We start from the raw sequence: 25,412 nt of genomic DNA on the forward strand, positions 1-25,412 counted from the left end.
TTTGAATATCAAACAATGTATTAAAAAAATATTATATTTGTAAAATACAGTAATTGCCCATTTGTCTCTATTTTTCAAATGTTCCAATACCAGGCAACAAGTTTTAGTTCTCATTTACTAGTTGCTGTATAATATTATAAAATTAATTACAATTTTTCTGACCTTTCAATTAATTTGCTTAAAAATGTGTGTAGGGGCACCTGGGTGGCTCAGTCAGTTAGGCGTCTGACTCTTGATTTCAGCTCAGGTCGTGATCTCAGCATCATGCTATCGAGCCCTGTGTGGGGCTCCATGCTCAGTGGGAAGTCTGCTTGAAGAGTCTCACCCTCTGACCCACCCCCACTTGTGTGCACACTCTCCCCCTCCCCCAAAAAAGTGTGTTTAAACATTAAGTGAATTAATGTAAGAATATTCAGATCCTAAACACTGGAATTATACAAGTAATAAGAACTGGAGTCAGAAAGCGGAGCTCAAATTCTTGTTCTGCAAGAATTACGGACTGTGTGAATTTGGACAAGTCACTTTATCTTTCTGAGGCTCAATTTTTCTCATCTGGACAAAGAGCTAATGATAATAGCAATAATCTCCAGGTGCTGTGAGATTTAAGTGAGATAATATTACATGAGGACAAGCAAGCTCTCAACTGTGAAGCACTTTACAGATGTGAGGCATCAAGGGACATAAAAAGATGTGCGAGCAAGAGAAGAGGAATGGGAATCACCAGACAGTTCTAACAGGTCCCTTACTAACTAGTCTTTCACTAAGGAGTTCCTGATGCAAATCACAGGCTTTCTCTGGCCTCAGCTTCTTCACCTGAAAAGGGGTGTTGGATCTGATGGTCTCAGAGTTTCCTCTGCCCAGCATTACCATTTTATTATTCCAAAGGTATGAGTTCTTAGTGCTACCATGTTTAAATGTTTTCACACCTAAGTCAAAGACATAGTTCTCATTTCTTCCCAAGGAAATCAACCCACAAAAAAATAACATCAGAGTTGAGACTCTAAAATATGCCACCTGTCTAAGCCCTTCACAAATAATCAAAATTTTACCTGAAGTAACATTTCCCAATCTGCACTTTCCACCACCAGTCCTTGTACTGAGAGTGCTCTGTGGAAAGGGCAGCCAAGTCCAAAGCCTTTGAAAACAATTCATTTTGGATTAGGATTTTCTTTTTGAACAATGAACAGAAACAATAAATAATGAAATAAACCATATAATTAGCATCCATCAAAACATGCATTAGAAATCAGACAGAAACTCAAGTTGCTCATGTTTCCAGATGGCTCCACCAATTTTCCCTAAATAATCAGTTCCAGACTGGAGGGCTGGCAGCAGATGAATAGTAAAAACTGATCAAAGAAAAGCAGATGTACAATATATTAGAATACAGTTTTAATATACAGAGCACAAAATGGCTATTAAAAAAATCCCCTAAGTTGCATGCTCTCCCCACCCTTTATCTACCATCCAATGGGTCAAAGCGCCTCTAAACTCAGTGGCAGCCAAGCCTTTGGTGTGCCAGCTAGGTCCAACTGCAGTCCCCACTTGAAGACAGATGTAGAGAAATAGAGAAAGAGCAAGTAAGCAGAGAGGAGGAGGTCTGGAAAACAGCATCATGAAGCGCCAAAGGATCAAGGGCACTTGGATATCCGTCATCTTTCATGACCACCGTTCTATCATTCTGACCCCAGCTCACATCCAGCGATGCTGCAGACTGAAACAGATCTTCTGAGCTGCTTTCTTATTTTACATGTGTTTATCCCTTTCTCTCTCATGTCTTCTAGTTTGTTCCTTCTAGTGTTTATTCAAGATCAGACATGAGATGACTAAAAGGGACTTAGGATTTTATACAAAAGAAGCGGAAACCTTTTGGACAAAAAGGAAAGCAAGTCCATCTTTACACAAATTTGAAGCTCAGATGAAGATCTGGTGAATTAAAACTCAGGTTATTAGTTAAAAGAGAATTCTCATGTTTTATTATATTTATGATTCGTTCTCTCAAGGTTGGAAAGCTCTTATTCTTTAGCCAGTGTTAGTATTACCGTGCTAGGCAACAGTTAAAGTAACTCTCAGACTTCAGTTCTATTAGCTCAGAATATATCCCATATTACTGTCCATGTCTTAATATGAACTCTTTCCTGAAATGCAAGCCAGATGAGTTCCTACCGCAGAATTAATAACTTTTCTTTGTGTTTCCCTATCTTTTCTTGCTCCAGGGGAGACTTCTAAATATGCAAGCTCTTTATAAAGGGATGATGTCACCACATTGAGGTTCTAATGAACCTGAAAAAATCAACACCTCTATTGGAAAGCTATGGGAATTTAAAACAAGCCACATACTACTTTTATATGCTTATTTTCCTTTTTCCCCAAGCCAGAAATAAAAGTGGAAGCCAAAAAATGCAGGGGGGGAAGTGTAACTTTCATTAGCATTATCTCTGAAAATGCTCAAAAACCGTATTTTTGATCAGCTCAATTGAGGACTCCATTGTAAATATCTGAACATATTAATTTTAACTTAATCTTTATAAAGAACTCTTCCAGCAGATAGATCATATTCACTCTCATGTTTAATATAACAGACCTTCTAGTTTTTCAGAAAAATATGTCACTCTAAAATTGTCACATATTTCAATTTCCCAAGGTTAGGTTTAGCACTTACTACAGGCTGCTGAGTTAGCTGATGGTTCTAAAACAAGTCTTCCTATGTAAGATGTCTCATGTTTGTACTGAACTGATTAACATGAATTGTTGATATAGAATAAAAATTGTAAAAAAAATACATTTTAGTGATCATTCATCATATGAACACTAAGGGTTCACTAGACAAAACTATTTGTGAACATTTCAAATGGGCCTTAAGCTCCCTAAGGAAAGGTACTTCCTCATACACATCTCTGTTGTTCTGATATGTTTCTATGCTATTTTTTAAATTTTTTTTAATTAACATATAATGTATTATTTGCCCCAGGGGTATAGGTCTGTGAATCGTCAGGCTTACACACTTCATAGCACTCACCCTATCATTAAAAGGCACTCGGGAATGATGTATTGATTGAATTAATTCTGTTCCTTATTTCTGACTTTTATTGAAAATAACTTAAGAGCCAAACAAACTGTCATAGTAATAAGATTCATAATGAAAAGCTATTAACATTTTAAAATGTTAAAGCAATGACAGATCTATATTTATCTTTCCCAATTTTTAAAAACAAATGACTACATAATATTTAAGAATCTTTGAATAATTTAATCAATCTGATATTTAGATATTAATGAAGGTCTAGAATGTCCTTAAAAGGACATGTTTATAAAAGTCCATCAGGAGAGGGACCTTGGCAGATCATGATATTTGTGAATATGCCCAACCGAGGGTCCCAGTGTATTTCTGAGTTAACAGTGCTCCAACCACTAATATTTTTTTCTAAAACCAGCCATCCTTTAGCTATTGTTTGAGTTGCAACAACTTTAGGATGATGAAATTAAAGAGCATATGGAAATAAAAGATTCCAGAATCAGCCCACATGCCACTTTAATTTTGCCAGTAGTGCCACTATCACCCCAAAAGGCACAAGTGAGGAGGGAAGGGGGTTAGTAAGGACTCAAAGGCAGAAACAGAGTTTTCCATCGATCAACTTTACTTATTGCCTATCACTTCATAGCATTCCCTATAGTTACGTACACTATCCTCCAGATTCGTCTATAGACAAATACAGAATCATCAACCCACATGGCACTTAGTTTTGTCAGTATTGCCCACACAAATGGAAGAAGCATTAAGAATGGAAAGACGGGAGGAGAGTTTTCCACGGAAAATCAATTTTATTCTTTTTTAACATTTAAGTACAACTTCACAGTATCCTCTTTGTCTATAATATTCTCTGTATCTGTGTGAAAAAGTTTACTGAAAAAGAAATTTGGAGGCCACCCAAAGTAACTAATATAAAAGTACCTCTGATTTCTTTTTTTTTTTTTTTTAAGATTTTATTTATTTATTTGACAGACAGAGATTACAAGTAGGCAGAGAGGCAGGCAGAGAGAGAGGAGGAAGCAGGCTCTCCACCGAGCAGAGAGCACGATGCGGGGCTCAATCCCAGGACCCTGGGATCATGACCTGAGCCGAAGGCAGAGGCCTTAACCCACTGAGCCACCCAGGCGCCCCAGATTTCTTAAGGGTATTAAAAACCCAATTTCTCTCTTCTCTTTCCAGCTATAGTTGTAAAACATAGTTTGGGGAAAAAAAGGTATAAAAATGCACAAATGCATGCTTTCTGCTCATTTCCTAAATCCTTCCCCCATTGAGAAAATAACATTTGTGGTAAAAATCTAAAATGACATCTTAATGGAACGAGCTGATCCATAACAGAACTCTAATGTGATGAGCCCATAACAGAGTAAAAAAACAGATACAGGGCGTCTGTCCTACTCGATACTGCTCACATGCATCATAGCACCAGTACGCAGGCACTCAGTAGTTCCATATTTGAAGAATAACCCAATCAAGCAATAAGCCAATTGATATATTAATGAATAAAAGAAAAACAGAGGAATGAACAATGTGTGCTTTTTACCAAGTAAAAACAAAAATTGCTTAGTTTCATGTTCCGTAAAATATGTGTATTGAGAGTAAGCAGATGAAAATAACAAGCAGCATGCAATTACAAGCATTTTAATTTATTACTGCCCCTAATTTGTAGCTAAACTTACAAATGAAATGTCATTATAATATTATTAAAAATTTTGGAAAAAAACTGGATAAAATTCTAGTCAAATTAGATAATTTCCATTAGTGCCATGAGGTATAGATTTTTATTTACTATTGTAATGTAAGCTATTGGCACCATGAAGGCATTAATAAATATTTGTAGAATTAATACAATATCAACCCTGTAATGCTTTTATTTCCAATTTTTGGTAATACCTTCTAGTATATGTTATAAATATATATGTTTAGAGTGATAATTCTTTTTAATGTATGTGTTAAAGTACATAGTTGTTGGCTTAACATTATAAACACTTTCCTGTTTCTGCCCAATTTTTATGATTATAACTTTTAAGGGCTGCATAAAGACCCAGCATGGAGTATGTTATAATTTACTAAGCTCATCTTCTATCATTGAACATAGAGTTTATCGTAGTCGTCTTTGCTACTACGACCAATGTGACAATGAACATCTTTCTAACTACAGCACTTCTTTGTGAAATTTCTTGAGAAGGGAAATTACAGAAACAAATTAAGTATGTTTACAGCTATCTGTTTCATATTATCATATTCTTTTCCAAAATATACCATTTAAAATATTATCTATAAAGTATCAGTATAAAAATTACTCTTCTCTCTCCCAGCATTTTTCCCAACTTTCATAAACATAAAATTGTAAGTCCAAAATTCCTTTAACTTACATTTTTGTGTTAGAAAGTACATCTCTAATGTGCTTGTTTACTGGTATTTTCTCTAATGTAAATTTTCTGTTACTGGATCATTTCCATTTCCATAAAACATTTCCTAACAAAGTCAGATGAGCTTTTTCCTATTTACAAACACTAACATTTTATAATCATGCTCATATACATATTTCACCCCTCTGTTGTCCTTCTATGTTTCATTTTGTTTTGTTTCTGCTCACTGTGCAGAGATATAAATGAATCAGTTAAGTCTTTATCCTTTGTGATTGCTTCATAAATCCAACCAAATCTGTGAACTATTCTATTGCTTACTGGTTTAATTTTTTTTTAAGATTATATTTATTTATTTGACAGAGATCACAAGTAGGCAGAGAGGCAGGCAGAGAGAGAGAGGAGGAAGCAGGTTCCTCGCGGAGCAGACAGCCCGATGCAGGGCTTGATGCGGGGTTCAATGTGGGGCTCAATCCCAGGACCCTGGGACCATGGCCTGAGCCGAAAGCAGAGGCTTTAACCCACTGAGCCACCCAGGTGCCCCTGGTTTAATTTTTAAAAAAATTCTTCAGTTATCAAATGTCTACAAGGAAGTCTTTAAACAAATTTTCTCAGCAGTGTTGTTTACTGAAGTATAAGGCTCTGTTTCAAAAAGAGTGAAAAAAAATTGCACTCAATGTTGCCTGTTTTTGGAGTATTAAAGAGTCTTTCACTGTTCCTAAGAATAAAAATAAAAAATTTGTAGGTGGAAACTTTAGCTCTCAAACAGAATTTTGTAATACTCCCTTACTATTGAGATCTGACAATAATTTTTGCTGTGCCTTTTCTCTTAATTTGTGGACTTTCTCCCTTGAGTCAGAAGACACACTCCCTCCTATTTGTCTGTTATACGGAGCTCTGGCCTTCAAGTTCTGTTCATGCTCCCAGGTCTATTTTCCTACATTGGGAGGTCTAGCATTCCAGCTTTCTATTAATCAATGCCTTTCAAACCATATTCTTCAGCAGTAGCTCCCAACCCTGGCTGAAAATTCGCATTGCCTGTGGAGCTTTTATTAACAACGAATTTGCCAGACATACCCATGGGGATTCTGATTCAGAGGGTCTAGCACGGTTCCAGAAATCCATTATGTTAAAATCACCAGGTGGTGCAGAAACAGTAGGATTTAGGAAATACTTAAGAGCCCTAGGCTTTGAGGGACTGGAGCTCACCCGGTGGAGTGAGGAGGCGGCTGGGTGGGTGTGTTCGTGGTCGGCTACTTCTGCTTGAATTCAAGCAGCCCTGCTTATGTCTGTTTTACACAGCAGGATCTGGAGGAGATTTCATTTGAATAGAAAGGTTGTGCTGCTTCAAGAAAAAATTTGAAAGTCACTGCTCTATTGGTTTAAGGTTTTCAAATTTTAAGATGTTCAGATTTTTTTTTCAATCAATGAATATGAAGAATCGTGAAAACATTCTAAAATACTCAGATAATAAGTAAAGGTCAAAGTCTGTTAGACTCTACAGAGTCCTTAGAATCTTTAGAATATAGAATATAAGTTCAGTTAGTGCAGAGAATAAACCCTATTTTATTTCAATGTGGTTGCTATTCCTCAACACCATCATATCAATGCCAAGATATAGAATGACAGCCTCAAGATGAATCTATCGATAAAGACACCATCACCATGATCTACAAACAGTGTACAATCGGTCTACATTCTGAACCCATCGTCTGCAACTATTTCTTGAACAATCCAAGCGTGCTTCCACTCAAGGCCTTTGCAGTTAAAGTTCTCTCTGACTTACAGCAGGACTATAGGGTCTGTGCCCCTCGATTACATCTCTGTTTAAGTGTCTTTGCAGAGTAGATATCACTGACCACCTACCACCCTCCACCCCCAAAACAGTATCTTCCCCCCGCAGCACTGTCCAGTCCCCTCCCTACTTCCGGGCTCTGCTGCTCTCACCGTACTTATCATCCCAGGGCATGTGAGGTGTTTCTAAATTTGCTAGTTCTCTCTATTCCTTGTGCAACCAGGATATAATCAACACAAGAGCAGAGATTTTGTCTGCCTGCTTCACTCTGTTTCACTCTGTGATCTTAGGGCTTAGAACAGTGGCTGGCACCTTGTCGTGGCCCAGACAGTTTTAGATGAAAGCATATATGTCTCTTCCATCACTGAATTAATCCTCAAAAAGTCCAAGACACAAATTTCTGCTGTGTAGAGACTGACTCCCTTATTCGGATGTTTCTTTATAAGGGCAGTTTAACTACATGACATTACATGTCTCACTGGAAGCCTCTGCCCAGCTTTGTATTAAGTGAAAGTGGCATGTACCGACTTACTCACAGGAAACGTGCATGACATCTGCTCCAGACTTGGTTTCTCTTCTTCCCTACATGGCCACACGCACTAGCACCTCACGACAGACATGACGCTGTGCGTGTGGTGTGCAGGCTCCCGCCAACAGTTAGTACCAGTGGTATCTCCATTTGGACAGCTTGTCACAATCTCAAACTCAAAATGCCTTCAAGTGAATTACGCAGCTTCCGTAGAAATTGACTTCCTTCCCTAATTATCCCATTTCTGTTACTAAAACAATCCTTCTTCTCATAACATTTTTAGGAGGCAGACTTGATGTGTGTCTTTCCTCTGTCCTCCACATCTAATTTATCATCATGTTCTGTCACTTCTTCCTTTAAAATGTCTCTCTAATGCTCTCATTTCTTAGTAGATGGCCTATTTATTTCTCACTCTATACCCTGTTCATGTTTTTACTCTTTCTTCATATTTATTTTCCTTCCTTCTCCCAAAAAATCTGACTGATTTTTTTGGCTCTTATTGATAACACCCCTCTGATTTTTTTTTTTTTCCCTTTGCTACCTGGTGACAATTTCACAGCTTGGCAATTACCTCTTTAATTGTTTCATTATGCCAATTTTCTTTTCTCAGCTAGATTGCACAGCTTATAGAGTCAAGAAAACAAATATTTTTATTAGTTTTCCTAGTACATAGCAGAGTGGTTGACACACAGAAAACACAACTGAGGAAAACATTTTTATTTTCCTGAATATTTAACATATGGTTATAAAGCTTTTTCCCTAAACTAAAAATAAAATGAGGGAAAACACTATCATTAGACACTGCAGAATTAACTATGTTTAATTTGACAAAATTTGTGAGGTAAGTGGTCATTTGCATATTAGCATGTAAGAGTGAAATAAATAAAGTCATAAGTATATAACAAAATTCTGCTAAGAAGCTACCAAGGTAATTGAATATTACTGAAGCTTGGTGATGGGTGATACTCGCTCATTATATTATTTTCTCTACTTGTGTGTGTTTGAATTTTTCTATCATATAATGTTGTAGGGGAAAGGGGTGCATTACAAAGAAATAAGAAACACTCACATGACCTATAATAATACCCTATATGGACTACAGGAAAAAAATGAAATCAACAGTGCTAACTATTAGCATGAAAAAGATACTGTAGCATAAACACACTATGCAATATTCTCAGTTATCTGTATCTTGCTCTTCAGTGGATATCTACATACTCTCTTGGACCAGGCACAGTTCTTACCAATTCTATATTTATAATAAATTTTCCTGTTGTAACTGACAGTGGATTTGAAAGTATCAGTAATGCTCCAATTTTTAATAATTCCACCTGTTTATAAGGTAAAAAATAGAACCTTTCATAATCAAAATCCCCAATGTCAGAAAAAATTACAAGAGAAAATCGCATGAATTCAAAACTTACGGTCTTAACATCATTTTCATGATGAAAGATATACTCGAACAAAGCCTGTGAAGAAAAAAAATGCCAAAAATACATTAGATTTTATTTTAACAAAAGCACTGTATTGTTATATCAAGACTGAAAGACCATTTTAACAGCAGCTGGGTTGAACCAAAATAACAATAACAAAAAATAAAATAAAATAAAAGTACCTTTACAAGTTAAGGGTCTATCCATTATTACAATCACCATTTTAAAATATAGCGATTTATACCTGATTCCTATTTTTATAGAATACGAACTGGAAAACTCAAATAACTAAACAGTGTTTTTTGTATTACACATACTATTTTACTAGAAAGAGACAAACGAAAAGACCAACTTTGGAAATGCCCAAAACAGATTCAGCCCATTCTATTACACACTCTACATCTGTAGCATAGTGATTATGATATTGATAATGACACTTTAGACATGGGGGAGATCTGGAAGTTCCTTTTGAAACAAAGTAGAGCTTGAGTATAAAACGGGCTGTGTAGATGATGACTGTAAGACCCATTACTGTGCTACTTCCCTCAGCTCATCTGGATAAGTAAGCATTTACTGAATTACCCCTTGATGGTATCACATTTGTCCATAAAGCCATTACTGTACACTTGCAAAGAGGCTAGTGTATCAAGGTTATTACCAAAGAAAACTTAAGAGGCAACCAAAGAAACAGGCCCTTCTTTTAAAAACGATACCTAACCCTCCATTTGTTCTGTTATAAAAAAGAAAAGTTAAAAGTGTGGTTGGTGCTACCATTGCTGTGAAACGAAGCTCATTAGAAATGAGTTCCAATGAGGAAACGTGGGTTGGAAACCAAAGATAGGAAAACTGGGCATTCTTTCTTTTTTTCTTTTTCTTTTTCTTTTTTTTTTTTTAAGATTTTATTTATTTATTCATGAGAGACAGAGAGAGAGAGAAAGGAGAGGCAGAGGGAGAAGGAGGCTCCCTGAGGAGCAGAGAACCCAATGCGGGGCTCAATCCCAGGACCCTGGGATCATGACCTGAGCCGAAGGCAGATGCTTAATGGACTGAGCCACTCAGACACTCTTACTGGGCATTATTTCTATAACACACTAAAAAAGCACAAAATCTAGTTCAGTTTAAGTCTATTAACATAGACCAGGTCTGTTCTGGAAGCATCTGAGTTTACCAGAGATGCCTTCACGGGACTGCACTCCCTGGACAGAAAACAGCAATGGGGGGCGCTATCGGTGGGGGAGGTGGGCAGGGGCCAGGTGGCATAGTCAGTTAAATCAAGACTAGGACTCTTGATTTCAGCTCTGGTCATGATCTCAGGATCATGGGATCAAGCCTCACATCAGGCTCCACACTGAGTGCAGAGTCTGCTTAAGTTTCCCTCTCTCACTCTGCCTCTGCATCACCATCCCCCCACCTCTGTCTCTCTCTTCTTCTCTCAAATAAATAAATCTTTGAAAAAGAAAACAGCAATGGTAGCAACTAGCCATCCAGCCACCTCAAGTAAATGGCCTAAAAGGGCAGGGGAACTAGATATTCCGTATGAGTTCCTGTTAATACTCCATTCTCACAAAGGGAAATAAGTATAACTTTGCAATTCTGCTAAGTGTAGTTGACCAGATTGCTTTCAAATAAGAAATTAAGAAAAATGTCATCAGTGTTATTATAGGATAATTCCCTATCAAGTGACATTTCTTTTTCAGATTTTAATTGCAACTCTGTATGGCTAACAACCACTCTTATATTCCCCAGTGTTTGACATTTAGTAAATATGTTAAACACCATTAGAACTAAGATTCAGAATGAACTCAGTGCTAATGCACAGAATTCACAAAAATTACAGTTACAAACCTGGGCTAAGCTTAGGCCAGTTTCATCACCAGCTAAGTGCTCATGTCTCTGAACTAGTCCAAACAACTCCAAGTTTATCTTTAGATTGAAAAGGTCATGGACCTCTCAGGCTCTTTTTCTCTCTCTTTCTCACTCTTTCTTACCATGCATACACACACTTACTTTCACTCTTTCTCTTCAATTTAAAGGAGCATCTAATCTATTTTTTAAGATTTATTTATTTATTTGAGAGAGGGAGAGAGTACATGTGCACATGGGAGGGGGGCGGAGGGGAAGAGGGAGAAAAATCTTCAAGCAGACTTCCTGCTGAGCACAGAGCCAGATACAGGGCTCCATGTCCCGACCCTGAGATCATGGACCTGAATCTAAGGGAAGAGCTGGACGTTCAACTGACTCAGTAACCTAGGTGCCCCAAGCAACTACTCTTTGAATAGTCAGAATTATTAACATAATTCTCCATAAGGATCACTCAGGCCAGACAGTAACATTGTGATGCCTGCCTAATTACAAATTAGAAGTACATATTTTTTTATCTTCCTTTTGACAGTCCTAAAACTCTACAAGGATAGCAAATCATTTTTCTGAGAAGAGTTCAAGATGAAAAAGAAAACACACATAGACACGGATGACCTTCTAAGCTCCCTTCCACTAAGATGATTCTGCCTGTCTGCTTTCTTTGTTATAAACTGCTGTTCCTTTATCAACAATAGCCAAACTATGGAGAAAGCCCCAATGTTCAATGGTTGATGAATGGATAAAGAGGATGTGGTGTGTACACACACACACACACACACACACACAAAGAAATATTACTCAGCCATCAAAAAAGAATGAAATCTTGCCATTTGCAATGATGGGGCTAGAGCTAGAGAGTGTTATGCTAAGTGAAACAAATCAAGTCAGAGAAAGACAAATACCATATGATCTCACTCATATGTGGAATTTAAAAAAAGACAAACATATGGGAAGGGGGAAAGAAAAAGCAAAGGAGAGAGGGAAACAAACCATAAAAGACCCTTAACAGTACAGAACAAACTGAGGGTTGATGGAGGGAGGTGGATGGGGGATGGGCTAGATGGGTGATGGGGATTAAGGAGAGAATTTGTTGAGATGAGCACTGGGTGTTTGTTGTATGTAAGTGATGAATCACAGAATTCTATTCCAGAAACCAATATTGCACTGTATGTTAACTAACTAGAATTTAAGTTTTTTTTTTTTTAATTGCTGTTGTTTATCAGAGGAAAAAGAATTTCCTATAATGATGGTATATAGATTTTATTTCTGGTGGACTTTTCTTAACTCAAAAGACTAAGAGAAGTTTTACATCGTTCAGTAATTAAACATTTCCATTTCAATCAAGACACCGCCTTTCCTGGGCGCCTGGGTGGCTCAGTGGGTTAAGCCGCTGCCTTCGGCTCAGGTCATGATCTCAGGGTCCTGGGATCGAGTCCCGTGTCGGGCTCTCTGCTCAGCAGGGAGCCTGCTTCCCTGTCTCTCTCTCTCTGCCTGCCTCTCCATCTACTTGTAATTTCTCTCTGTCAAACTAATAAATAAAATCTTTAAAAAAAAAAATTTTTTTTTAAAAAAAGACACCACCTTTCCTTCACCGTTTTTTTTTCTATTTCCTACAATGTTGTTATGATAATATATCTAAACGTCACTTCATAACATACAATCATTTTAAGTACATACCTTTGCCAGTTTAGGTTTCTGGGCATATTTTGTTAAATTCAGTCTAGATAAGTTTATAAAAGGTCCATCAGGACTTGTAAGCATGGAAGCCTATGAGAGAAAATGACAGAACAAGATCTGAAACTTTCTCTTGAAACATAAATTGAGTTTAATGAGCATAAAAATTATAAAGGCAACAGAAGTAAAAAAAAGAATCAACTGTAAAAAACCTTCCATATAACCTTCCATTATAACAAGAGCAAAAAATGATATACCATAAAGTTACTTTGGTAATAGAAAACTGTGGTAATAAAGCGGTCAGAATTTACCGTTCCCAGCCTGACAAATCTTCCAGATGAGCTGGTGATGGGGCGAGCTGTGTAGGCAGTTCTGGGAGTTCTGATGGCCTGCTCCATAGTGCCAGGCCTTCCGCTCTGTGTGCCAGGTCTAAGGAAACCTGTAATGGGTCTTCCAGCTTGAGTGATTGGCCTGTGGAAAGTGTACGTTGTGAAAATACAAAGAAGGTCAATAAAGGAAGATTCTGGGACGCCTGGGTGGCTCAGTTGGTTAAGCAGCTGCCTTCAGCTCAGGTCATGATCCCAGTGTCCTGGGATCGAGTCCCACATCGGGCTCCTTGCTCAGCAGGGAGCCTGCTTCTCCCTCTGCCTCTAGCCTGCCACTCTGTCTGCCTGTGCTTGCGCTCTATATCTCTCTCTCTCTCTCTCTCTAACAAATAAATAAAAATCTTTAAAAAAAATAAATAAATAAAAATAAAGGAAGATTCTCCTACAGTCTGGTCACTATTTAAGGATAGAGGGTATGAAAGAGAAGTGCATACCTGATAGCCGGACTAGGCCCTCCCGTCTGATTAGTTCCAGGGAGTTTCAAAGATGTGCCAGGGCCTATGAGATGAGATGGAAAATTCAATCAATATATGAGTTACTAATCTGTAAAAACTGTCAGCTAATGTAATTTTCAGGAATGCGCTGGTCTAGTGAAAAGGACATTAATAACAGGAAATGTATTTTAGGGAAAAAAATGGGTTTGAGACTGATATTTACTGAATATCTATCATGTTATTTTATGTTATCACATGTAATCCTCACACTAAGTCTGAAAGGCAAGTAATATTCACCCATTCAGCAAAGGCTTAGAGGGTTAGGCAAAGAGGTCATCCCATTAGCAGAGCTGGGGTTCAAACTAAGGCTAGCAAGGCCCAAAGATACTCATAGTTTATTTCTGATACAAAATCAAGAATTTAGACATTTTAGCTCCAAAAGAGCAAAACGATGGGGGAAAAAAGTTCATTTTTAACATGAACCATATGTATTTTTTCCCTCAATTTTCATTTGAAGCTTTAAAAGTTATTATCTTTCAAACATATAAATGGCTGATAACTGTTTTAACTATCAAATTCCAGCAAGACCACCATGTGTCACAGCAATCACTCAATACCATTTGCACCAGCACATCCGTAAGCTGGGGACCCGGCTTCTGTGACGACACCAAGAGGCATTCACAGGCCAGCATATCACCCCATCACTTCACATCACGCATGAGAGCAAACCACCTTCAGTTATTACAGTGATCGTTTTTTTTAATAATCCTTTTAGAACACTTCTGCTGTTTGGGTGCTTCCGGTGTTTCCACTCTGAGATAAACAATCTTCTGATAGGTTAGATAAGCAGTTCAGCTAGAATGCCTTTTAAACATAAAATTTTTAAATGCATAGTATAGCTTTTATTGAAAAATGGTTTTATACATCAATCTCATATCTTAAGTTTAAGATAATATAATTGAATTGAGGAAGGAAAGTCTTTGTACTGTATGACAAGATAGAAACCATTTACGTGGGCGCCTGGGTGGCTCAGTGGGTTAAGCCGCTGCCTTCGGCTCAGGTCATGATCTCAGGGTCCTGGGATCGAGTCCCGCATCGGGCTCTCTGCTCAGCAGGGAGCCTGCTTCCCTTCCTCTCTCTCTACCTGCCTCTCCGTCTGCTTGTGATTTCTCTCTGTCAAATAAATAAATAAAATCTTTAAAAAAAAAAAAAAGAAACCATTTACGTAATAGAATATTATGTAAATGGTCTCTCATGTTTTTCATGTATATAATGTCGTATGTTTCTTTTATATACAAAGAGTATTATTCTTCCTCCTAATGGCATTTCATTTACTTAAGGGAAAAACCAATACTTACGTGGAACTTGAGCAATAGCATTTTCATCCAGCATCATTTCTGCAATTCCTTCCTGATTTACATCAATTTCATCTATGTATACCATTTCAGTTAGTGCTCGTGCCTTTAAAATCCAAGCTGCCTATAAGCGTGGATAAAATAAAGCATATATTAAGTAGTATTAGAAGTACTGCCTACAGAAGCTTTATTATTGTCTAAGTTTCCATTCGGTCTGTTTACCACTTAGTGCATTATATTAATTTAAATAGCTATGTCAAGAAACTAATAAAAGAAGGCAGGGTCATTACTAATCAAGAAAAATCCATTAGATCAATTATCTAGTAAATAAAAGTATTGTAATTACCTGGTAGTCTTCTAACGTGACTTTTTATAAGTAAAAGAAGATCTTAAGAGAAAATTTTACTAGACTAGTAATTTGAAAACAAATTAATAAAGCTATGACCACAGTGCTCTTTCTTCCTCCTTCAGGACCAGAGTCCATCATGAAGACCTTCTCGATGGTTTAGCTCTAAACCTACTTCCCTCTTGTCTTTCTCACAGAGCATTCTCTTTATACTCCTATTATATGTACTTACCATATTCGAGAAACTGTAATTATTGGGCAGAGGTTAGCCCTCCCTTCCCTAGAACACAATCCTTTTTACCTTGTTCAGTTCTGAATTTTCCGTAACACCTACGGTTTTTGCACACATTGGTATTCCAAAAATGTTGACTTGAACTAAGATCAATTTCTCCCAATTCCCAATAACTAATCAACACAATCTTGGTTGCTCTGGGATCTAGCTAGTAGAAAACCTGCTAGAAAATGGAGGTGGGGGAGATAGAAAAGGCAATTAAGGAATCTGGAAAATATCAGCTTTGTTCTACCTTGAGAAATTAGATGTCAAGGTCTACACAGTTAAATATCTTCTTAAACATTTAAAATGGCTTTATCAGAAATGTTTACCTTTCTGCTTCACTAGAGAATAGAAGCAAAGAGCAATAAAGGTTGTCCAGTGGAGGAGCTGGGAAGAAGGCAACTCTTGAGCAGAAGCACAGAATTGACTCTAATAGTACAGAGGAAGCAGCAGCATGGGAACTTGGGGGATGGTGTGAGGAGGGCTCACACATCGGGCTGTGAAGCAGGCTGAAGGAAAGGCAAAGGGACTGAGAGAGAAACAGAGAGAGCTACAGAGGTCCAAACAGTCCTCACATCAAGAACCCAAGATGCATTCATCTTCTCATGCACTCAGTCCATATCTACTGAACACCTCCTAGTTACAGGGCATTGGGCTAGGTTCTGAAAAGGAAACACGAGAAGATTAAAACTTGGATCTTAATTTCCCTGAACACATCACCTATCTGAATTAAGTATCAAGGCAAAGCAGTGCATGATAGGTGACAGGTTTGTGGTATAGAAAATAGTTTTATAGGAATTAAAAAGCAGAGATCCTTTTGTGGGCTAAAATAATTGGAATGCATATAGCAGACAAAAATTTTTAAGGAAAGAAGAAAATCTTTATGCTTTCACTTTAATGGGAATAAAGAAGGCTGCCTTCATTGCATACTTAGGTTCCTAAAACGAAATTATATTTGGTTAGATGATTGGCTTTTTAGGCTTATACTTTGCTGGGTAAGGTTTATTGGATTCTCATAAGATAACTTACAATAAAATGTCTCAACTGTGTGGATTTAACACAACTGAATGAGCAGAACATAGAATCAAAGAATTTGTAAAAAAAAAAAAAAATCAATTCCAATTGGAACTACATCTAACTGTGGGAGCCACTAAAGTGTGGAAACAATTGGAGGTTTTCAATCCTCAAAGATCAAGGAAGGTTGGCAGATCTATACAAGTATGGTCAGGGAAGTCATCCCTCGCTTGTACTAATGATTTAATTTAACTTCAAAGATGGAAATAAGTAATCTGATTTATCTTGAGTCCCCACGGCTCATACTACCCTGCAAGCGTCTGATGGCTTTCATTTCTGAAGAGGACGTTGCTTGTTCAGCAGCCTGGTGGACAGGAAGGACTGCAGCATTTTCTTTGAAACAGTAAAGCAAGATGTGGGCTCCACCGGTTCACTCCTATATTACTAGGGAGCACCTGCTACCTACATGCCAGGTCCTGGGAACAGAGATGAGTAAAGCACAGCTCTCCCAGCTCACACAAATATCAGTGTTGTTGGAAAAACGCAATAATGAAAGTCTGGAGCATACTGTGGGAAGGCAGAGAGTGGCACCCAGCTGCCTGGAGGGTGGAGGAAGAGTAGGAGAAAAGAGTTTGCTAGTGGCCAAGACTGGAGAGCATGTGATAGGCAAAGCAACGGGACCAGGACAGGCTAGCTTGAAGGCTCATGACAAGTTTAACAAATCCAAATCAGTTGGTAAATGGTTGAATCGGGTTCGGGCTGAGGCAGCAATCAGAGAAGAAACTGGAGAAAAAGGCAAAGGGGCTGATGACGGACCCTGGATGCCACAGTGAGGTATATGGACTTTCATCCTGATGAGGAGGAACTCATGAAGCTTCAAAACTATGACTTGGAGTCCCAGTCAAATCAACCTTCTAAAAGCCATGTTCTAATTATTATAGTATCACTTATATTTGGGGCATTAATTATCCCCGCACATATCTTTTTAACAATTTGCATGTACCTACTGATAGAGTCTACTCCATCATGCTTCCTCACATCTATCTACCTATTATTAAATATTAAGAAGGTGCAACTGTTTTTAATATTAGGCTAAGCAAAACAAAAGGAAGTAAATCCACTGTTCCCTCCCCACCAAATGAATAAATGCTTCCCATCTTTTGGAAAATGTGATTCCATAAGAATTCACTTTTTAAAAAAGGTAGAGATCTATATTTCAGTTTCTGGAACCTAATTCTTCAGAAGTAGAAATAATGATGGGAATCTTGTATATTTAAAGATCTATAATAAAATCTATTTAACCATTACTTAATTTTAAATTTCATCAGTATTTGAGAATATTAATCTTCCTGATTTTCCTTCTGTCCTAACAAAAATGACCTTGAAAATCACATACCACTGCTTGATTAAACATCAGACTGTATTCAAAGAACTGCTCTTGGCAATGTGAACAATTCTTAGGATTTTGATGAAAACAGCAGATGGGGCTTTGGCTTTAAAAAAAAATGAAAAATTTTATTTTGGAAACAAGCCAAGTATGTTTTACAGCCCTAAAATCCTCTGTTGAAATTAAAAAAAAAAAAAAAAGTTCAAAACTAATCAGTGATTAAAGTAAACTGCATAACAAAGCATAACGGATGATCCCAAACTGCCCCTTGGATCTGCATAAAAACATAAATTGGTATTATCAGATAATGTTTAAATTGTTACTAAATGACAGGGTCATGTAGTAAATATACTTGAATACCCATCCATTGGAAGTACTGTGAAATCAACAAAAATCATAGAAGTGGGGCACCTGGGTGGGTCAGTGGGTTAAAGCTTCTGCCTTCCGCTCAGGTCATGATCCCAGGGTCCTGGGATCTAGCCCCACATCGGGCTCTCTGCTCGGCAGGGAGCCTGCTTCCTCCTCTCTCTCTGCCTGCCTCTCTGCCTACTTTTGATCTTTGTCTGCCAAATAAAGAAAAAAAATCTTTAAAAAAAATCATAGAGGGGCGCCTGGGTGGCTCAGTGGGTTAAGCCGCTGCCTTCGGCTCAGGTCATGATCTCAGGGTCCTGGGATCGAGTCCCGCATCGGGCTCTCTGCTCAGCAGGGAGCCTGCTTCCTCCTCTCTGTCTCTCTGCCTGCCTCTCTGCCTACTTGTGATCTCTATCTGTCAAATAAATAAATAAAATCTTTAAAAAAAAAAAATCATAGAAGTGTCGGAACTCTTCTCAAGGGAAAAAGCACAGATTCTCCCAATCTAAGCAAGTAATCATCATGTCAGTTATGTCCTTCTTTGTCTGTGAAACATAATCCCATCTCATTTGCCTACTGAGGCAGTCTACAGGACATTCCTCTTGAGGCAATTACATCAGGGAAGTAATGCTTTGCTTGTACTATCTTCTGTGAGGTTGATCCAATTTTAGTTATGAAAATAAACAAGGTGAAAACTCTAGTGAATGAGCAAAACATGTTTAAATTGCCCTGTTCCTTTTAATACAGGATTTGAGGCCACTCGTTGAAGACATAAAAGAAACAATTTTGTTAGGTTATTATTAGAATAAGGCCACCAAAGAACAGTGTGTCTAACCTGATTGAGCCATCATAAGAATCAGTAACATTTGATACTCTGCCTACTCTATGAAAATGAAAAACTGAAGCACAAAATATTGAATTGTTATTGTGAAGCATCATTTATTTTGAAGTTGTAAAAATATGCAAAGGAGGAAGGCAAAATGTGTGAATAATGAGCTCAAAAGAATCCTGTCAGATTTGTTCCCTTTTTATTCTTTTAGATCACTATCGAGTGGATGATTCAGTCTACAGTAACAGAACAGAAAAGCAATACTAAATACAGATCCTTCATCAAGTTCCTGCGCTGGCTGGAAACTTACAAATGCCATTTACAGCTTTAAAACCATACAGTGCAAAGTATTGGTGTTTTAATTTAATTTTAACAAAATCTTCCAAAATTACTGAAAACAAACAGCACAGTACTTACTCTTTTTATAGTTTAGGTCCTTCTCAAAGGAATTGTACATATATTATGCAAAAAACAGTTCTGTACCATCTATCAATTTGGTAATGATTATGAACCTTGTAGACAATGTTGAAATTCTTTTCAAGAACGGAGTGCTACCTTTTAACCCATTTACGGGCTTGTTTAATGCCACACAGACCTCTATCAGAGTACTTTGTATCTTACTTTCTTCTACACGTTTGGATGATTACTCACATGAACCACATACGAGGTTCCAAACTATTTATTTACCTAAAAACCACTGTTACAATTTTCTGTCATGTGGTGGGGCAAACACCTGGAAATACTGAAGCTCTCTGATTTGTAGCACTTTCATCTCTTCACCGTATTCCCAGACCTACTGGAAACCCTCAGAGTTAAAAGCTTCACCTCCTCTCCTTGGATTCCCTCCAGACTCGTTCACTGGGTCTCATCCAGTTAAGCAGGTCTCTCTATCCTGCAAGAATTTGGTAGACATGGCTATCTGGCCAGTAATGTTCCTTTCTTTCTTCCTCATGGTGGCAGGCACCGCTCTCTAAAACCAAGCCCTTCCCAAGCAGAGTTAGCCTAATCTTTGCTCAAGACACTGTCCTATTCATCATGGTCTTTCTGGACACCTGGGGCTCTGCTGATTTCTTGGCTCGCTCACTTTCTAACTCCTGATTCCCCTTGCCTCCTTCTCTAATTTTCTCATCCTCTGGTCAATATTGGTCATTTCTATTTAAACTCCAAGTCTTAAGACCATAAGACTACTCATCCGAAAATGTTGGAAATATAATACTTTACATAAAAAGGTACAGAACGTCTGGTAGAGATGGCTAATTTTATAACAGCATTAATAGATATGCAGCGAGTTTTCTAATCTATAGGACCATGTAAGCAATTGAAATTATAGTATTCTCTAAACTAAAGGTTGCTAAACTAAACCTTTACCTGAGACACTGGCAATTCAGGATCTGGTTCCTGGAAAGCATTAAGAAGGTAGTAAACATTTTTAAGAAATACGGTTTCTAAAATAAAAAGTCTTAGTGACTAATTAGATATGCGTAGGTGGACTCAAACTCATTCAGTAAAAATTCAAATATTAACTTCAATCTTTCCCCACAACTGTTTTCAAGAGTTTTGGATATATTAATACTAATATTGGTATTAGTGTAAAACTAATATATACTGACAAGTGCTGAATTTTCTCCAAGTAGGAAATTCTAATTACTCTAACCTCATTTAAAGCACAGAGAAGTTATCTTAACTACTTATTTAATGAAGACACAAAATCTCAGAAATTACAATAATTTTACAACTATACCAAGGAAACATTTCTTTATACTCAAAAATAAGTTCATGGTGGTTAAAACATTCAGACTTTAATCACTTGGGGAGGAGGAAGAAAATCCACATACTATAAGCCCTTCTGCTCCACATATAAATAATGGGATTAGTGCCTGATGATAAAAAATTAATTCTCACTGTAATGCACTCTGAGAAATGTTTATAAATAGACTATGTCACATATATTAATGTCAGGTGTTAATAAACTCAGGGTTTTTTCTGTTCAAACTAAATAGAAATCCACAGGGAAAAAGTCAGAGTTGTAACAAATGTATTTAACAAAACATTTACATTTGTTTATCTACAGTTAGCAACCTGCACTGAACACTCAGTTGGCAGCATGTTTTATTAGGGAAACTACTAAGAAACAAAATAGAGAAAGAAAAAGAAAAGATCCTTCCTTGCCTTGCTTTCTATAGCTCTAAAACCCAAAAGAATACCCTAAATATTTTTTAAGAATATATTATGCGCACAAGCAATGTGTAAGCCATCTGGTCACCATACAAAGATAAGCAATTTCTATAGCATGACACTCAGTAGGAACATGAGAGGCACGGGTTAAGCTAGGCTAGAAAAGCAAAGGCTCAGAGGGTGGGGTTTAGAGAATATTTGGAAAGCAGCTGAACCAAACACAAAACAGCAATGAAGAATACATCGCAACTGGAGGTTTTCAATTCCAGTGTGTATAAGGAAGATCTGGAAAATTATAAATTGCTTAGAACTCACAGTCCATACTTAAACATACTGATACAGGCAATGAGATGACATAAGACATAACCCTGTCTATTCTTTCTTCTGTTTATTTGTGGACACGTCTGAATGACACATGTCTCTCATTTAAGTCTCATAACCACCACCGGAGGGAGGCAGGTCAATGTTCTTATCCATTTGACAGATCAGGAAACCAGTTCAGAGAGGTCATATAATTTGCTCGAGGTCACACAAGGAAGCCAGAGCTCTTCCTTGCCAGCACATCTTGGATATTAAAAAATGACTTGGACATAATAAGGCAGGATTGAAGCATAAAGTGTAGGAGAGTACAAGGTAAGTCCATATAGAAAGGGGAGGAAACGTTAACCAGAGGTGACTGCAGATAATGGAAAGGAAAACAAAAACAGGTATAAGAGCTAGAAGCCTCTAATCATTAAGTAGAAGCTGGATGCCTGTTATTCTGCCAAGAGCAAGAAGATGCTTCCAGTGGCCCAAATTCAAACCACCAGCTCAGCCTCGGTGTTCTGTTCACTGCTAAAGGTCTTTGTGCTCCCTGGGGTTCTTCTGTTCCACAGGAACACATCTGTGACTTACCACACAGGTAAAGCATGTGGGGAAATGACAAGCAATGAGAGGGTCAGAGAAGACCATGAGAGGCTTAGAGGAAAAGGTGGACAGAGAGGTGATGTTGCTTAGATGGGAGAAGGAGAAAGACAGAACCAGGAGTGAGGCAGAGAACACGTTAGTCCCACAGCATGTCCCTGACATAGCTGGTCCCCTGGCTAGGTGCTGAAAACATTCTATGAGGAAGGCATGCAGAGTTATATACCTTGCAGTAAAATGTATCAAATGCTATATTCAAGTTAGGGGCCAGTTAAATATGACTTAGAGCAAGAGGGGGGAAAACAGAATACATGGGAGATAAGAAGAGAGTCAGAGAAAAGGGAAGGAGATTATTCTGGAAATTATTGAGTACCAGGGATCTATGAACTGTATTCAACATCACTCTGTCATCAGTTTCACTGAACACTTTCCTCACAGGTGCGTTCCAGGTTACCAACAATCCTTTCAGAAAAATATCAGTGATTTTGATCCTGCATGGAAATTGCATGAATCCTGCATGGAAATCTCTCTAGCTATCTAGAGACAATAGCAGCTAACATTTGTGATCACTTACTATATTTTAATGAACTTAATTAACCCTCACAACAACCCTTTGAGGCATATTATCATCTCCATTTTACAGATGAGAAAACACTCATCCGTATATAGGCAGTGTATAGGCAGTATTTGAACCCAGACACTCTGGCTCAAGAGCCTGAACTTTGCTGAGTATATGAGATCATAGCAAGGCATGAAAGCCGGCTACTATATGGTGAGGGAGACCAAGGCTGGGTATGGCTGGTCTGGACTGGAGATCCATCAGGAGTAGCAGGACTAAGAAGGGAAAGTCAGGATTTTTAAATTTAGAGGTAGAGAAAAAAAAAATTTTTTTTAATCACTGGGACTTTCATCTGTGGGTCTCTCAATTAGAGTCTGTTATTTAAATTAATCCATCCAAATAGGGAACCACAAGTCAGGTTCATTTGGTCTAGCAGATTATTTCCATGGGCATCAACAAAGTTGAGGCTAGGGGAGCCTGGTTGGCTCAGTCAGTTAAGTGTCCAGCTCTTTTTTTTTTAAATTTTTTTAAGTATCTAACTCTTGATTTCAGCTCAGGACATGATCTAAGGGTTGTGAGATCAACCCCTGTGTCAGGCTCCCCTTGTCAGGCTCCATGCTAGTGCCTCCTAGAGCCTGCTTAAGACTCTCCCTATCACAATGGACTCTGGGAAAATAAACCAAGGGAGGGGGGTGGGAGATGGATGAGCCTGGTGGTGGGTATTAAGGAGGGCATGGACTGAATGGAGCACTGTGTGTTATACACAAACAGTGAATCATGGAACACTACATAAAAAACGAATGATGTACTATATGGTGACTAACATAACACAATTAAAAAAAAAAAGAAAGAAAAAAAATTCTCCCTCTCTCTCTCCCCCACCAACGTTCTCTCTTTCTCTTTCTCCCTCTTTCCCCTCTCTTAAAAAAAAAAAAAAGAAGAAGAAGAATCACCATGCCTAGCCTTAGAGTTAGAAGAGCTGGGCTCGATCCTCAGGGAGTCACTTAGCTGCATGACCTTGAACAAATCATACAATCTCTGTAACCTAGTCCTCCTCTTGAATTGGAGCAGTAGGGTCTATAGGGGGGTTTTAAAAAGAAAAGCTTGCATTTTTAAGAATATTTCATAATTTTTAGAGTCTTTTCACATATGCTGTCACAGTTAATGAAATGTAAGGTGCTATCACTTTCAATAAGTATCAGTCACATAAACAATTCTATAATAAATAGGCACCAAACTCGCTAGTACTTCCCTTTTCAGAACGAAGAACTCCCAGTTGTGGCACATCAAATTAAGACCTCCCTTTGACTCTCCTTCAAAGTGAGTGAGTGAGAGGACAGGGAGCAGTGACACTGCCTAGAACCAGCAAATACTCATTAGCATCAACTTCAATTCACATCAGTTTGCTTCCTTCCTTCCTCCCCAGGGTAAGGCTTTCTCTCTTAGGGTGTTGCTGTTACTTCAGGGAATCAAATCTCTAGCTAATTCTGAATGTGACTTCTTAATTGCCACCAATACTTACTCTGGTTAATGAGTCTGACCCAGCTCTGTTCTGAAACTACTGAGACATCATTCAGATGGTAGCAGTAACAAGAAGGAAAAAAAAAAGTAAGAGAACAGAGAAATGGATGGATGTCAGAAGGTTTGGGCAGATCTAGGGACCAAGCAGCCAAGTAGGAATGTATATCTAGAATTCAGCGGGAATACAAATTCATAAAATGAACTGCTCCACAGAGTGTAAGAATCAAAAGATTAAGTTTGGCTGAGTCTCCACGGTCCCAAAGAGGAAATAAATTCGATAATCATATAGAAAGATGGCTTTGTTTTGTTTTGTTTTGTTTTGCCTGGAGCACCAGATCATTGTCTCAATCAACTACTAAGATGTGGCTCACTGGGGACCCCTAGTTCCATGTCTTTCCTCTAAGCCAGTGGCTTTTAGCCTTTTCTCTATCTCCAAATCATTTACAATAATAATCCCCTCTCTGTATCATCTCTTATTATAAGTAGAGATTGGGGAGGAGAATGTGAATTCCCATTCAAAGCCAACACTCCCACTCCCAGAATCAGTGATTTTAATAATTTGAAAATCCATCAGAAATCTACCCTGTAATAAAAGCATACTGTCTTTTAAAAACCTCACTGCCTGAAAAATCTGCATGTTTTATGAACTGTTTAATTATAATGGAGCTTAAAAAAAAATTGGGGCTGGTTTTAAAGCCATGCATCTGACATATGGAACACAAAGAACAGTAATCAGATTAAGCAACTAATCAGGATGATGGACATGAGCTGTAACAGCAAGCATTCCCTCTGGGTCACATTGCTGTGCGGAAGGAAGACCGTTTTGTATTTCTCCCTTTTGTATCTTACAACTTACAACTATTTGTTCAATCATGATTGAAAGAACACTTTGAAAAAAGACAGAACCTCTCTATGAATTTCTTGTTCTTGCTGTATTTTATCAAGCAGGGAAGCTACAATAAATTAACCAGTTATCTTTCTTTCTTTATTCCCAAGAGATCAGAACCTTAAAGTCATGCTTACAGACCCTGCCTTCTTAGTTCTCACTATTCCATACCTGGGGAAAACAGTTCACAATCCATCTTCTTCAAGAACCTTGCCCCATTACCAAATACCATGTTCTTAACAGTCAACCTATCCTTCAGTCCTTTTGTGTCCAAATAAAAATGTATTACTCTAAGGAAACATGC

At 37.9% G+C, this 25,412-nt stretch overlaps 1 protein-coding gene across 6 annotated transcripts in view; it reads right to left on the bottom strand.

Annotated features, from left to right (window-relative positions):
• The window catches only part of TTC8 (tetratricopeptide repeat domain 8), a 58,121-nt gene that overhangs the window by 23,752 nt on the left and 8,957 nt on the right, over positions 1 to 25,412 (bottom strand). For 2 of the 6 annotated variants that reach the window (XM_004739088.3, XM_045071485.1), the window contains exons 2-7: positions 14,867 to 14,987; positions 13,509 to 13,572; positions 13,000 to 13,159; positions 12,692 to 12,781; positions 9,146 to 9,190; positions 1,050 to 1,135 (exon numbers count right to left, since the gene is read on the bottom strand). In XM_004739088.3, coding sequence (XP_004739145.1) covers positions 1,050 to 1,135; positions 9,146 to 9,190; positions 12,692 to 12,781; positions 13,000 to 13,159; positions 13,509 to 13,572; positions 14,867 to 14,987 — 566 coding nt within the window. Of the gene's footprint in view, positions 1 to 1,049; positions 1,136 to 5,403; positions 5,410 to 6,967; positions 7,040 to 9,145; positions 9,191 to 12,691; positions 12,782 to 12,999; positions 13,160 to 13,508; positions 13,573 to 14,866; positions 14,988 to 20,432; positions 20,463 to 25,412 lie in introns of those variants that run through there. The other 4 variants (XM_013057740.2, XM_013057750.2, XM_004739087.3 and 1 more) reach the window with 4 other exon arrangements.

This window comes from Mustela putorius, unplaced genomic scaffold (assembly GCF_011764305.1).
Source record: "Mustela putorius furo isolate JIRA1106 unplaced genomic scaffold, ASM1176430v1.1 tig00000129_pilon_pilon_pilon, whole genome shotgun sequence".
Lineage (NCBI taxonomy): Eukaryota > Metazoa > Chordata > Mammalia > Carnivora > Mustelidae > Mustela > Mustela putorius.